The 13,850-nt window shown below is 36.3% G+C and overlaps 2 protein-coding genes across 2 annotated transcripts in view; both read left to right on the top strand.

Moving 5' to 3' along the window:
• Window positions 1-7,717: 7,717 nt before the first annotated feature.
• On the top strand, window positions 7,718-10,333 carry LOC149136565 (zinc finger BED domain-containing protein 5-like). Its single transcript, XM_089348374.1, has 2 exons — window positions 7,718-7,771; window positions 8,421-10,333. The coding sequence occupies exons 1-2, from the start codon at window positions 7,718-7,720 to the stop codon at window positions 9,327-9,329; spliced, it is 963 nt and encodes a 320-aa protein (XP_089204500.1). The 3' UTR covers window positions 9,330-10,333.
• A 2,888-nt stretch (window positions 10,334-13,221) lies between these two features.
• Window positions 13,222-13,850, top strand: part of LOC106882649 (ventricular zone-expressed PH domain-containing protein 1) — a 68,687-nt gene continuing 68,058 nt past the window's right edge. The window contains exon 1 of the mRNA XM_014933395.3: window positions 13,222-13,574. The gene's annotated coding sequence lies outside the window, so the exon portion shown is untranslated. The remainder of the gene's footprint in view (window positions 13,575-13,850) is intronic.

Raw genomic sequence — 13,850 nt, 5'->3', positions numbered from 1 at the left:
ATCTGCTGTCCTATATCAATATAGGTACTTTAAATGATTTTCTCGTTATTTTAACTGTAGTATTTTATCTCCACAAATAGCTTACTTGCTTCTCATACTAGTTATTTAGCACTATCTTAGTCTGATGTTTGCATTAAGAATAATCCCATGAACTCATGGGATTATTTTCATTCCAAGCACCAAACCAAGATAGGACACCTTACTGTGTACTGGACATTAATAAAATAACCTGCCCTGCTAGCACTAAGTAGCTAACAAATTATCCATGGAACAAATGAGACACTTATGGAGTTGATATAGTAAGGAAAAAACTCAACATAATACAATTTGGAGAGGGAATGGCAGTCACTCTACTATGTAAGTGATAATGTGTTGTTTCCACAAGCCATAAATGCATAGTTTAAGTTCTGTCAACAAGCCTGTTGTTCATTTTACAATCTCAAATTGGTTTTGATAATGTGGTAGTGTCATTTACATTAAAATCTTAGCTGTAAATTTTCAACTGTTTACTAAAGGGCTAATATATTTATTGCATTGAAATTTTATTTTAAAATATAATTTCAGTCAGCATCATCTGTAGTTTTTATCACATTGGATACCTTCATTATCATCCTCATTTTGCGTTTGCTTTCCAAGTTGGCATGGGTAGGACAGTTCAACAGGATTCAGTAGGTGCATTTTTTATGGCATCAACACTATAGAGGTTGCCTCAACATCAGCAAGACTAAAGAGCTCTCTCAAACTCTATGTTGTCGTTATTCAGTTTCATTACTAAACACTTAGAGTAAACTGGGTGCTCTTTGTGGCACCAGCGCTGTTAGGGTTGCATTGTAGCCTGCAAAGTGAAAGAGAGCACCCTATGATGGAAAATACATCAGATTTATCTATCTATGCACAAGAATTTTGACACATTTATTAGGTGCAAATTCATAAAACTGTTTGAGACTATAGATAGTATTTTATAAGTTAAAGTACCAATTATGAAATTTGGGGTTAAAATACATTTTTAAACTTAGTCAAGTTTTTCTGGATACTTGTGTACAGAATCTCATTTGATATTTGCACATCTACTTAGCAAATGTTGTCTTTGATATTTGCACATCAACTTAATAAATGTTGTCTTTTCCTCACTAAATATGGAGTAAAAATTTTTGATGTTTCACTCCATTAAATAATTTAACTATATATTAGAGACAATGGTTTGTGCAGATAAGAGAGGAGATAAGTTGGCAGTTGAAGATCAAAGCAAAGTTGGATTAGGCTTGTTATAACTGACCTTAGTAATGTAGGTTTCAATGAAAACATCAAAGAAAAGTCAGGATAAAGTGAAACACCTTATTTACCAGTACCTTATTTACTTACCTATATATTTTTGCACTGTAAGAGAGAAAAGTACTGGAGAATAGTGTAATCTTATTAAGTAAAATAAAATAAAACTCAGTATCATCTTTAAATATGTAAAATATCCAATTTAAAATTGCAAGTTAGTCTGAAATGTCTTCATAATAGTTGTATTTTTGTTAAGATGATTTAACAGGTTTAAACTATTCTATAATGTCTTGGTGCACATCTGTAGGAAGATTTCAGTTTGATAATATACACTGTTCTTAGTCCTTATAGCAGTAAAATGTACCTATGTATGACATCTATATACTCCTTGTTGAACAGGTTCCTGAGATTTGTTTCAGTGGCAATGAGTGGATATCAACACTTCAGCCTTTCACTTGGTAGACTGACATCCTATTGACTTAGTCACACTTATGGTCACATACATAATTTGCAATGAAAATTAAGTTAATTACTATTTTATGACTTATTCATGCAGAAATTCTCCAGGAAGCAAAATCTAATACATTTTGTGTGCGTGTGTAAGAAAGAGAAAGAGAGATTAATTGAATAGATAATATAATTATGGTAATTATATTATAATGAATAAATTAATGGTTTATTAAATTGGCTGAAGACCACAGATCTGTTGAAGATTACAATTAACTGAGTCAATCACTGTACACACTGTCCTTTTTCTACCAATTCTAGAGAGGAAGCAATTTTGAACCAGGAACATAACTAAAAATGGAAAAATGTTTAAGTCCAGTATTCTGTCTTTTCTGCTTGTCTATCTTAAAAATAAAAAGAAAGATTCCATGCCATATATCTAATGTTGGACACAATGGAGCCAGTTGTAATGAAAATAGAATGAAACTTACCTATAAACTAAACATCAAATTAGTGAAATGGTTATATGATCCTTCTAAATTTAACTTTATTTCTAAAATAGTTATCATGAGTACATTATTATATATTGCATATGCTTACATGTATGATAGAATTAGTTGCAAAAAATTAGTGTTAGACTATTTCCATAATGGTATAGGCTCATATGAAGACATGAACAAAAAACTTGGTTATGTGCTACATAAGGTGTGATGAATGTTTCTTTGTATAACAATATAGTATATCTTGAGATGTCAGTGAAAGACTGTTCAATTAAATGGCATTGATTTTCAAAATCACTCTTGACAAAGATTAATTATTTTAAGAGCATTTTATTTGCTTGATGCAGAAGTAAAAATAGCAAATGATGAAGTAGAGGTTCTGATAATATGAAAGGGCAAGTTGAGTAGTCAACTTGCCCTTTCGCATTGTTAGAAGGTTGCCTTCATTATTTATTTCACTATTATTATTATCATCATCATCATCATCATTTAACATCCGCTTCCCATGCTACCATGGGTTGGATGATTTGACAGGACTGGTGAACCGGATGGCTGCACCAGGCTCCAATCTGATCTGGCAGAGTTTTTCTACAACTGGATGCCCTTCCTAACATCAACCACTCCTAGAGTGTAGTGGGTACTTTTACGTGCCACTGGCACAAGGGCCAGTCAGGCGGTAGTGGCAACGGCCATGCTCAAATGGTGTTTTTTACATGCCACCTGCACAGGAGCCAGTCCAGTGGCACTGACAACAGCCTCGCTCGAATATTTTTTCATGTGCCACCATAACAAGTGCCAGTAAGGCAATGCTGGTAACAATCATGCTCGGATGGTACTTTTTATGTGCCACTGGCACGGAAGCCAGTCAGCTGCTCTGGCAATGATCATTCTTGGATGGTGCTCTTAGCGCTCCACTAGCACGGATGCCAGTCATCGAATTTAATTTTGATTTCACTTGCCTCAACAGGTCTTAGCAAGCAGAGTTTAGTGTCCAATGAAGGAAAGGTACGTTAAGTGGGCTGGTTACACCCCTGGCATAGGCCACGGGTTATGGTCTCATTTGGCTTGCTGGGTCTTCTCAAGCACAGCATATTTCCAAAGGTCTCGGTCACTAGTCATTGCCTCGATGAGGCCTAATGTTCGAAGGTCATGTTTCATCACCTCATCCCATGTCTTCCTGGGTCTACCTCTTTTACAGGTTCCCTCAACTGCTAAGGTGTGGCACTTTTTCACACAGCTATCCTCATCCATTTTCGCCACATGACCATACCAGTGCAGTCGTCTCTTGCACATCACAACTGATGCTTCTTAGGTCCAACTTTTCTCTCAAAGTACTTACACTCTGTCGAGTATGCACACTGACATTACACATCCAGCGGAGCATACTGGCTTCATTCCTTGCATGCTTACGCATGTCCTCAGCAGTCACGGCCCATGTTTCACTGCCATGTAGCATGGCTATTCATACACATGCATTATACAGTCTACCTTTTACTCTGAGCGAGAGGCCCTTTGCCACCAGCAGAGGTAAGAGCTCTCTGAACTTTGCCCAGGCTATTCTTATTCTAGCAGCTACAGTTTCAGTACACCCACCCCCGCTATTGACTTAGTCACCTAGGTAACAGAAGGTATCAACTATTTCTAGTTTTTCTCCCTGGAATGTGACAGAAGTTGTTCTCTGCACATTTTCAGTTTTTATTGGTCCTGAGCATCTGCCACATACAAAACTATCTTCCCGGTTAGCCTTCCTTTGATATTGCTGCACCTCTTATGTGTCCATATCTTACACTGGGTACATCTTATAGAGTTTCTTCCTATGCCTTTTCTACAGATCGAGCAGGGCCATCTACCTGAAGGGATGCCTTCCCACTTATTTGGACTTTGGTTTTAGCTAGGTTGACCCTAAGGCCCTTCGATTCTAATCCTTGCTTCCACACCTGAAACTTCTCTTCTAGTTCTGATAGTGACTCAGCAATTAGAGCAAGGTCATCAGCATAGAGGAGCTCCCAGGAGCATCCTGTCTTGAATTCCTGCATTATTGCCTGGAGGACTATGATAAATAGGAGGGGGCTGAGGACTGAACTTTGGTGGACCCCTACCTCTACCCGGAATTCTTCACTGTACTCATTGCCAACCCTCACGTTACAGCGTCCCTGTACATGGCTTGCACAGCTCTCACTAACCATTCATCTATCCCTAGTTTCCTCATTGACCACCAGATAAGGGATCGGGGGACCCTGTCAAAGGCTTTCTCCATATCAACGAAAGCCAGGTACAGAGGTTTATCTTTGGCTAGGTATTTCTCCTGCAGCTGCCTTACCAGAAATATAGCATCAGTGGTGCTTTTTCCTGGCACAAACCCAAACTGCATCTCATCTAAACTGACTCTCTCCCTAATTAGCTGGGCTATGACCCTCTCCATGACTTTCATTACCTGATCCAACAACTTGATACCTCTGTAATTATTTGTATCTAAAGCGTCACCTTTACCTTTATAGCAGTTGACTATGGTGCTGCTACACCAGTCATTGGGTATGACTCCTTCGTGTATCACCTGATTAACTATACGGGTGACTAGGTTTTAGCCGACACCGCCAGATATTTTGAGCATTTCTGTGGTGATTCCTGATGTGCTGGGGGCTTTCCCTGTCTTCGTACTCTCAATTGCTTTATCTACCATGGTACTGTCAATTCGAATAGCTGGTCCCTCTTCATTCTCTTTATTGAGCAATCTTTTGTAGCGGCGTCTCCAAACCTCTCTCTTTGCAGCCTCGTTTAGTGCAAGTGAATCATCATCCATGCGGACACATTTCTCTCCTATGACATCACGATAATCTCTCACACACAGTCTTGCAACACGAAATACCTCAAGTCTTTGGTCCTTATGGCACAGAGCATTGGCAAATTTTTTCTTATCTTCTCCTCTAGTTAAATAAACCTGTCTCCTAGCTTCCCATCTGGCAATCTGATATAATTCCCTGCTATCACCGTTCTTCCAGTCCTTCCAAGCCTGTTTCTTTTCTCTAATAGTCCTGTCAACAACATTATTCCAACACTATGTTATATTGTGTTATGTCAAAACACGGCTGCAAGAAAACTGGATTGTTACCAAGTTTTACTAAATGAAAAATTTTTCATTTGAAATATTTTGCAAATAGGGGATTTTAGAACATCTATTTTAATGACTAAGAGTAAACAAAAGGTCTGTCTTCTTCGACATTATTATATTTTTCTGAAACGCTTTTCTGGTATTTACATTTTTCAGTATGGATTTCTCTACCAGAAAGGCAGTTAAAAAGTGTTAACTAAAAAAGTAGCCCTGGAAATATCTCCTACTCTGAAAATGTTGAAATAATTTTCGAATACATAAAAATGAACTGTAAGAAAAAGTACACAATTAAAAACTGATAAACAGAAAAAATATATGAAACAAACATACAGAACACAGAAGGTCACAATTTGACACTCGAAACGCAAATTTCTATAGTATAAACAAGAGTACTAACAACAACAAGATGCAAACTTAAAAGGATACAAGCATCTCCTTAGCTAGAATTAAAAGACAAAGGGAAGTTTTAGCGATTTGTCACATGGATTGATGCCAGGAGAATAAGAAGGATGGGGCAAAATCTTTAGTGGTATCATCTTTTTCTGAATGACCTGAGCATTATCATTCAAGAGCAACACCTGTTTATGACTGACCAATGATGGGTACTTTTTCTGCAAATTTTGTGCAATATTTTCTATTGAACTGTTTCATTTTAATACTCCATGATAGACAACATCCTTCATATCCTACCAACACTGGGATAACTTTTTCAGGTGTAGTCCTGGCTTGGGGAGGATGCTAACCAATGTCATTTATGTTGGATATAATTTAGAGAACCCACTTTTCATCACTTGTGGTGATTTTAGCCAGGAAAATTTGGTAGCAAATCTACTCTTCAATGACTTTTTGCTTCAGCTGAGAATCAAATGATGACGGATCCACTGACAAAGTGGAGATATTTTTTAATTTAAGTGCTAATTCTTGTGCAGTTTGCTTTGGATGTTCCTCACCTACAGTTTCTAGAAGTTCTATATTGACATAAATTGTACATTATTTACAACTGACATCTTGTTTGTTGTTAACACGTTTCAACTGATATACCCTCCAGCCTTCATCAGGTGTCTTGGGGAAATTTCGAACCTAGGTTCTCACTCCTAAGGTATTTTTCGATGTTGTCGTTGTTTATTATTATTATTATTATTATTATTCAGGTCGCTGCCTGGAATTGAACTTGGAATCTTGAGGTTAGTAGCCTGCGCTCTTAACCACTATACGCCATATGCCTGTGTGCAATTATAGAGTGAATTTTAGGGCTTATAAATCTAATATTCTCTTATCCTTCCTTAATACTGGTTCCCATATGTTGTTCATATCTGCACTCGGTCTGCTTAGGAGGTTGTTGTGTCCTAGCATATGTGCTGCTTCTTTTAGTTTTCGTATTTTCCAGTGGTGTTTTCTGTCTATTATTTCAACTTCATCCCACAGGGGGAAGTGGTTTCCATTTTTTCATACATGATCAGCTATACCCGATTTATCAATATCTCCCCATGTCACAGCTTTGCGATGTTCCTCTACCCTTATTTTGAGGGGGCGACATGTTTCACCTTTGTATAACCTACCACAGCTGCATGGGATGGAGTACACGCATTTCTTAGTCATATTCTCTTCTGTTGGTGGTTTTACTCGAAGGAGATATTTGCAAAGTGTTGTATTACTTTTGAATACTGTCCTGATGTCATATGGGCCGCATATCTTTTGTATCTTTTTGAAGAGACCTTTCACATAGAGTAGACATCCTCTCTTTTCTATAAAACTTGGTCGTCCAGATTGATATGAATCTGCAAGAGACAAAGATTCCCGAGTGAAACTGGCCAAAGCATCTTTAGCTTGTCTAGACACTTAGAATATCAGTTTCTGAGACAGAATGAATATTTCATTCTACTTCCATTGCTGAACAACTCCTTTCAAATTAATGCGGCATGCGTTGTCTGATATAGGTCAGATCTAAACTCATTTAAAAAGGGTAAAATTGATATGAATTTAACCACTATGGTATAAAATAATCGTCAAAAAAGTAAAAGATATTAGAATGTAAAAATTAATGCTTATTCTACTGGAAGTATTGAAAATGTACCCTCAAAGTTATGTCAAAAATGTGACAAGACTTACTTTGCTATCAGAAATTCTCTCTCTCTCTCTCTCTCTCTCTGTATCATTTTAATCGATCAAATATGTGATCAAGTGTTAAGTGTTGCATTGCAGCATTTTGAGGTATGCTATTCTATTTAAAACGTACGCAGCAGATAGACCATGAATAAATCTCCATTCCTTTGTGCTTTTCTATTCACACAATATTTAAATTACTTAAATAAAAGTATAATAATATTGGTGCTGACAATGATCATGAACATTGTTCTCTGTTACTGCCCTTGAAATTTTGCAAAAATCCCCAATGGCTAGCTTAAATCCCGAGGAGAGAGCTGCAAGCATAGGGGTTGGTGTGAAAGTAAGAAACAATTTAAAAAGGAAGTGATGAGACGTTTATGAATGTTGGTGCTTATACATTGCTTTTGTATTTTATAAATTTTGTAATTTTTGTTTTCCTTCCTTCCTTCCCCACATTTTTCTTTCTTTTTTTTTAAACTTTTATAATTTTCTGTAATTTTGGGTGGACGTATATACGTCCTGTTTACCACGCCATAGTTGTCATAACATAAGAAGTTTTCTCACAAACTGGGTACGTGATTGGTTTTTGAAAAGTTTGAGAAATTAGACTCAATTTTACAGTGCTTATTTATACAATCCTGCCATATCAGTCTGAACACAAACATGGATTTCTTAACCCGGATCTTAAATGGTATGTAATGTATTTAATAATTTGATTAATTCAAATAAATCTTACAGAACTATAACTGGAGCAAGATATGAGTGATAGAACTTTGAAAACAGAACATTCCTCAGATAATGACCGTGAAGCACCAGATAAGAAGAAGGCTAGATGGGCATCGTATGAAAAAAAACTTCCGCAAAAATTGTGCGATGAAAAATTTTCTAGTTGGTTGGAGCGAGGCAAGAACGATTCAGCTAAAGGTAAATGCATATTATGCAAGTGTGAAATTGCCGGTAGTTTGAGCCAAATTTTACAACATGAGTAGGCAGAAAAACACTGCAAGAATGCAAATGAAGCAAAAAAGTTGACCAATTATTTCAAGGCCTCATCATTTTCTTCACATTCCAAGAAAGGAACAGCTGCTAAATTAAAATACTGTACATTTGTTGCTGAGCATAATCTCCCAATTTCTATTTTGGACCACTTACCTGGCCTTGTTGCAAACACCTGTCCTGATTCTAAAATCGTCCAGGATGCAAAGTGTGCCCGAACGAAAGGCACATACATCTTTCTTAAAGCCATTGGCCCCTACGGCATCAACGCTTTATTAAAAAAAAAACTTCATTCATCAAAATTCTCACTCGTTATTGATGAAACAACTGATGTTTCAACACTAAAACATCTTGTCCTGGTTTCCAGATATTATGACGTTGAAATTCAAAAGACAGTCGACGATTTTCTTACACTTATAGAAAAACAGGATTGCAGTGCTACAGGTATATACAACTGTCTTCTATCATTTTTAAACGAACACGCTCTTCCTCTGGAAAATTTGATTGGTTTCGTCTGTGATAATGCAAATGTTATGATGGGAAGCAAAGGAGGCGTTCAGCACTTGTTGAAGCAGAACAGACCAGATCTTTTTGTGCAAGCCTGTATTTATCCTTCTTTACACTTATGTTCATCAAACACATGCAATGAATTACCGAATTCTGTCAAAGAATTGACAAGAAGTATATATGCATACTTTAGTCACAGTCCTAAGCGTATCAACGAATTCAAAGATCTGCAGAAAATAGCTTCAATTGATCCTCACAAAATCCTGCATGCAAGTTGCACTAGATGGTTGTCTCTCAAGCAAGTTGTGCAGAACATTTTAGAGCAGTGGCCAACACTGCTGGCATATTTCACACAAGCAACATTAGAGGGTGGGTGTCCGATTACGGCTCGATGAATTCTCACTGAAATGAAGAATCCTCTTACAAAGATGTATTTAGCATTTATCTCTTTCATTTTAAACAACGTTAACAAGCTTATTCTGGAATTCCAGGCTGAAGGCTATTGGATGCATAAACTTAAAAGAGCCATCAACGCTGGAATGAAAGGAATTTTGAGCAATTTCATCAGACCTGATTTGCTTTCTGTCATCAATGTGTGTGAAATTAATGCCAACGATGCAACGACACACCAACCATTAGATTGTATCTACTTTGGCGCTGTAGCTGAGAGAATTTTGTATGAAAATGCTACCACCATTGCCCCTGATGAATTGTTGACTTTCTGACAGAATATACTACAATTCTTTGTTAGTCTTTCAAATCAAATGCTCGTGCAGTTTTCGTCTTGCAATATGCAGAACAATTTGGGATTACTAGAAGCGTTGGACCCAACCAACGTAGTTGAAGGAAGGCCAAGGTCAATTATACCACTTATCATGCGATTCGCAAGTCTTTGTGATGAAAACGATTTCGAAGAAATTATTCAGGAATGGCGCCACTTGACGGTTCAAGGTTGTTCTTTCATCCTGTATAATGAGCCAGAAGAATTTTGGTTTTTGCTGTTCCACAAGAGAAATGTTGTCATCCTTGATGCTCAGTCTTCTTTCTTTACCACACTCCTCTGCATCGTCAGAAAGAATTTTATTTGTTTTCACAATATCAAAACTAAAAATCGAAATTGCTTGAAAACTACGCTTAATGCTCTTATGAGGTCGTAAACTTTGTTACAAAATATCGATTGTACGATGTGGGAGCTGGATGAACAACTTTGTAAGACATTATTTGAAAAAAATTGGTACAACAGAGAACCTCCTCACGAAGATGATTTTTTTCTTTTTGATGTCCAAACATTCAACATATCAATAAATGTGTTCCAAATCAAAAAAAAAAAAAAAAGTATAAAAAGTTCGTTTTGACTGTATTTGGGGGATTCAGTAAAATTCTGTATGCTTTGATCAGATTCTGTATGTTTAAAAAAAAAAATTCTGTACATTTTGAAAAAAAACCTTTGGCAGCGCTGCTCGTCACACTGAGCTTAACTTAATCATTAAGTGGGCGCTGGCTCGGATTAATATCTCCTCAGTTGTAGAGCCGATGAGGTTATCCAGAAGTGATGGCAAGAGACCAGATGGTTTTAACCGCTATCTCTGGGTTACAGGTAGGTACTCATTTGGGATGCAGAGACTGGAAAACTCAAATGCTCACATAAATACTGACTAGACACTTTTCTTGTAATTACATGTGACTATTAATGAAACACAGAGACTCTTATGCTCCCTCCCACATCCTGGATACTGCAGTAAATGGTAAGGTTACTGCTTCTGTAGCTGAACAGAACAAACCCTGAAGTATTGCGACCTGATAGTGAACTATCTCTTTCAGCCTGTGACATTTGAGATGTTTGGAGGGACTGGGTCACTAACCGCGAAGTTCTTGTCATCGCAGGCAGCTCGCCTCACCGATGTGTCAGATGATGCCTTGTGAGGGGGTTTGGCCTTTCCAACGCCTTAGCCTCGCCAACGCCCATGGTAACGCTGCGAACGTGCTGGCTTGTTTCAGTTGGTTCTGTTGAACCTTGTGGTGTGCGACCAGTTGAAGCGCTTGGTGCTGCTTTGTAATTTTTTTTCTCTTTCTTCCCCACAAATGGTTTCAATACAGTTTTAGCAGAAAGATTTGGAAGAATTAGGAGAAAGTTCTGCGGTAATTTTCTTTCATATAAATAAATGTTTATGTTAATTAAAGAATTTGCCAGCAAAATCTTATAAAATGACAATGTTCTAAAAGATGTACATGTTTATATGTTATATAGGAAAAAAAATTCCTAATATCTGTGACAATATACTGAATTCATTCAGTGTTTGAGCTTTGGATTTACAAATTGGGTAGCTAGCAGAAAGTGAATTTACAACTTATGTGGATTACTGTGCATTCACTATATATATATATATATATATATATATATATGTAGTTAAGCCTATGTACCGTCATAGAGTGACCAATGGTTTCGCATCCACAAAGGGCTTAGCTCCTTGGACGTCTTGTCAGATATATGTAAAAATATGTATGTGTGTATATATGTAGCCAAAAAGCCAAATGACAGCGTTTTACTTCTTTCAGAGTAAGGAATGTTTCTGTTTGTGATACTAATATAGTTGACAAAATTCCAATACAATTTAATTTGCTTTGTTTGACTGTGGATCAGAAACACAAATACATATATTCGAACCGGTGCATATATGCATACTTACACAAGCACATATATACATATTACATATGCATAAGTATTTCATTTTCATTGGTGTTGTGGTGATAGATTTGAATCATACCTACATGTGTGCCCCCCGCTGACTTTCAGAAAAATGAACTTGCTATGAAATTTTTGTCAAATACCTTTTAAATGGTGTAGGTTACGATTATATCAGAATTTGATGTAAAAAAAAAAAAAAAAATTGGTGGCCGCTCACACATACATACCAATACATCACAATTTTTCTAAAATTTTAAGTTTCATTGTGTAGATGAATGTCAGTATGTGTGCATGTCACCATTTTTCTTTTTTTCACATTAATTTCCTATATAATTGGAATGTACATCCCATAAAAGTGTTTGTAGAAGATTTGATTAAAAATGTCATGAGGAAACAAAGTTAACTCATTTCCGCAACTTCAAAATAGTTTTCAGAACAAATATCAATATAATTTGGATCTAATTTGAAAACAATTTGTATTTTAATGTGGTTTTGTATTATACATATATCATATTCATGTGATGTATATGTAATTATCTCTGCTGGTAAAAAAGAACAATAATTTTTTTGCCAGAATCTATACCTAATGAAATGTAGGCTGTGTGGTAAGTAGCTTGCTTTCCAACCACATGGTTCCGGGTTCAGTCCCACTGTGTGGCACCTTGGGCAAGTGTCTTCTACTATAGCCTCGGGCCGACCAAAGCCTTGTGAGTGGATTTGGTAGACGGAAAATGAAAGAAGCCCGTCGTATATATGTATATATATATATGTATGCGTGTTTGTCCCCCCACCATCGCTTGACAACCGATGCTGGTGTGTTTATGTCCCCGTAACTTAGCGGTTCGGCAAAAAGAGACCAATAGAATAAGTACTAGGCTTACAAAGAATAAGTCCTGGGGTCGATTTGCTCGACTAAAGGCGGTGCTCCAGCATGGCTGCAGTCAAATGACTGAAAACAAGTAAAAGAGTAACAAATATCTATTTTTTAAAAAAGAAATGACGAAACAAAGTCGCGGGGGCACACACGATTGTGTAGGTATGCCAGATTTAAAATGTTCCCATATTCTTTCCAGCAATAATTCTGTCTGGATACTTGGATTTGACATTAGGAGATGACAATTAAGAGCAGGAAACAAATTTTGGTTTAGATTGTGGCCAAAAGATATATATCGTTCTGGTCTTTGTGCTATAGCTTCAGAAAAATTATAAAACATTATATCAAATACTTGAGCTGAAACATTTTTATTGGTCTGGCTTGAAATCTGTGTTAAACAATGTTACAAAAAAAGTGTGTTCCTTAAAAGGTATGACATACTGTCATGATAAGACCGCGCAGATCATTGTTGAAACAAATATATATATATATTTCTAAGAAGAATCTAATAACATTTGAAAATGTGGGAAGAAAATCTAGCCATCTCCATATCAGGTTATTTGAAAGAAAATTCTTTCAGCAGAGACTGGAAAACTCAAATGCTCACATAAATACTGACTAAACACTTCTCTTGCAATTACCTGTGATTATTAATAAAACAGAGATTATTTAGAGACTATAAAGAATTTTTTGGTCAGTAAGAGTTACTTACCCTGATTGAACTCTCACCTAAATTGTATTTGGTGCAACAGGCAAACTTCAAAACTTTTTATTGATGTTGTAAGTTTCATTGAAGAACTCTACACATGTTCATTGACCGGTAGCAAGTACCAAATACACTTAGCATTATTTTAATTTGTATTTATTTTCATATCTAAACCACAAACAGAATATCATTTCATTGTTTATCTATGACAAACGCAAACTCCTGTTTATCACAATATGCCTCGAATTATCACCTAATATTTACTAATGCGCTTTCTGTTGATATTACCAATAGTTATGTTGATTTCAGCTACAATATTATTTTTCTAATGATGGAAATACATATTCCTGGACCAAATTCGTGATCAATACCAGGTAATGTTGATTTTTTTCCCTTTACTTTACTCTTTGAAATATCACCTAATTTGTGCGACAAGTTTTGTTGCTTTTGGCAAGACTTTATTTCAATTCATTATTGAAAATGTGTACGTATTTACTAAAAGTTGTTACGCTTCCTGATTTTATTTCATCGCACATGTTTGCAATCTTTATGAAACATTCATAGAAAAGTTTCAAAAACTTTTCGAACATTTTACATCTTCAGTTGTCGTGTTTTGTTAGATTTAATAAAGTAAAAAAAAAAAAAAGAAT

Source organism: Octopus bimaculoides, chromosome 3 (genome assembly GCF_046866305.1).
Source record: "Octopus bimaculoides isolate indiv1 chromosome 3, ASM4686630v1, whole genome shotgun sequence".
Taxonomy (NCBI): domain Eukaryota; kingdom Metazoa; phylum Mollusca; class Cephalopoda; order Octopoda; family Octopodidae; genus Octopus; species Octopus bimaculoides.
Note: the sequence above shows the minus strand (reverse complement) of the source record. Positions and strands in the feature narration are given on the sequence as shown.

Excerpts from the sequence above, each read along its gene's own strand:
- LOC149136565 (XM_089348374.1), top strand. The coding sequence starts at position 7,718 with ATGGCTAGCTTAAATCCCGAGGAGAGAGCTGCAAGCATAGGGGTTGGT. Across the intron at positions 7,772-8,420 it reads GCATAGGGGTTGGTGTGAAA|GCAGAAAAACACTGCAAGAA; the intron begins GTAAGAAACAAT and ends CAACATGAGTAG.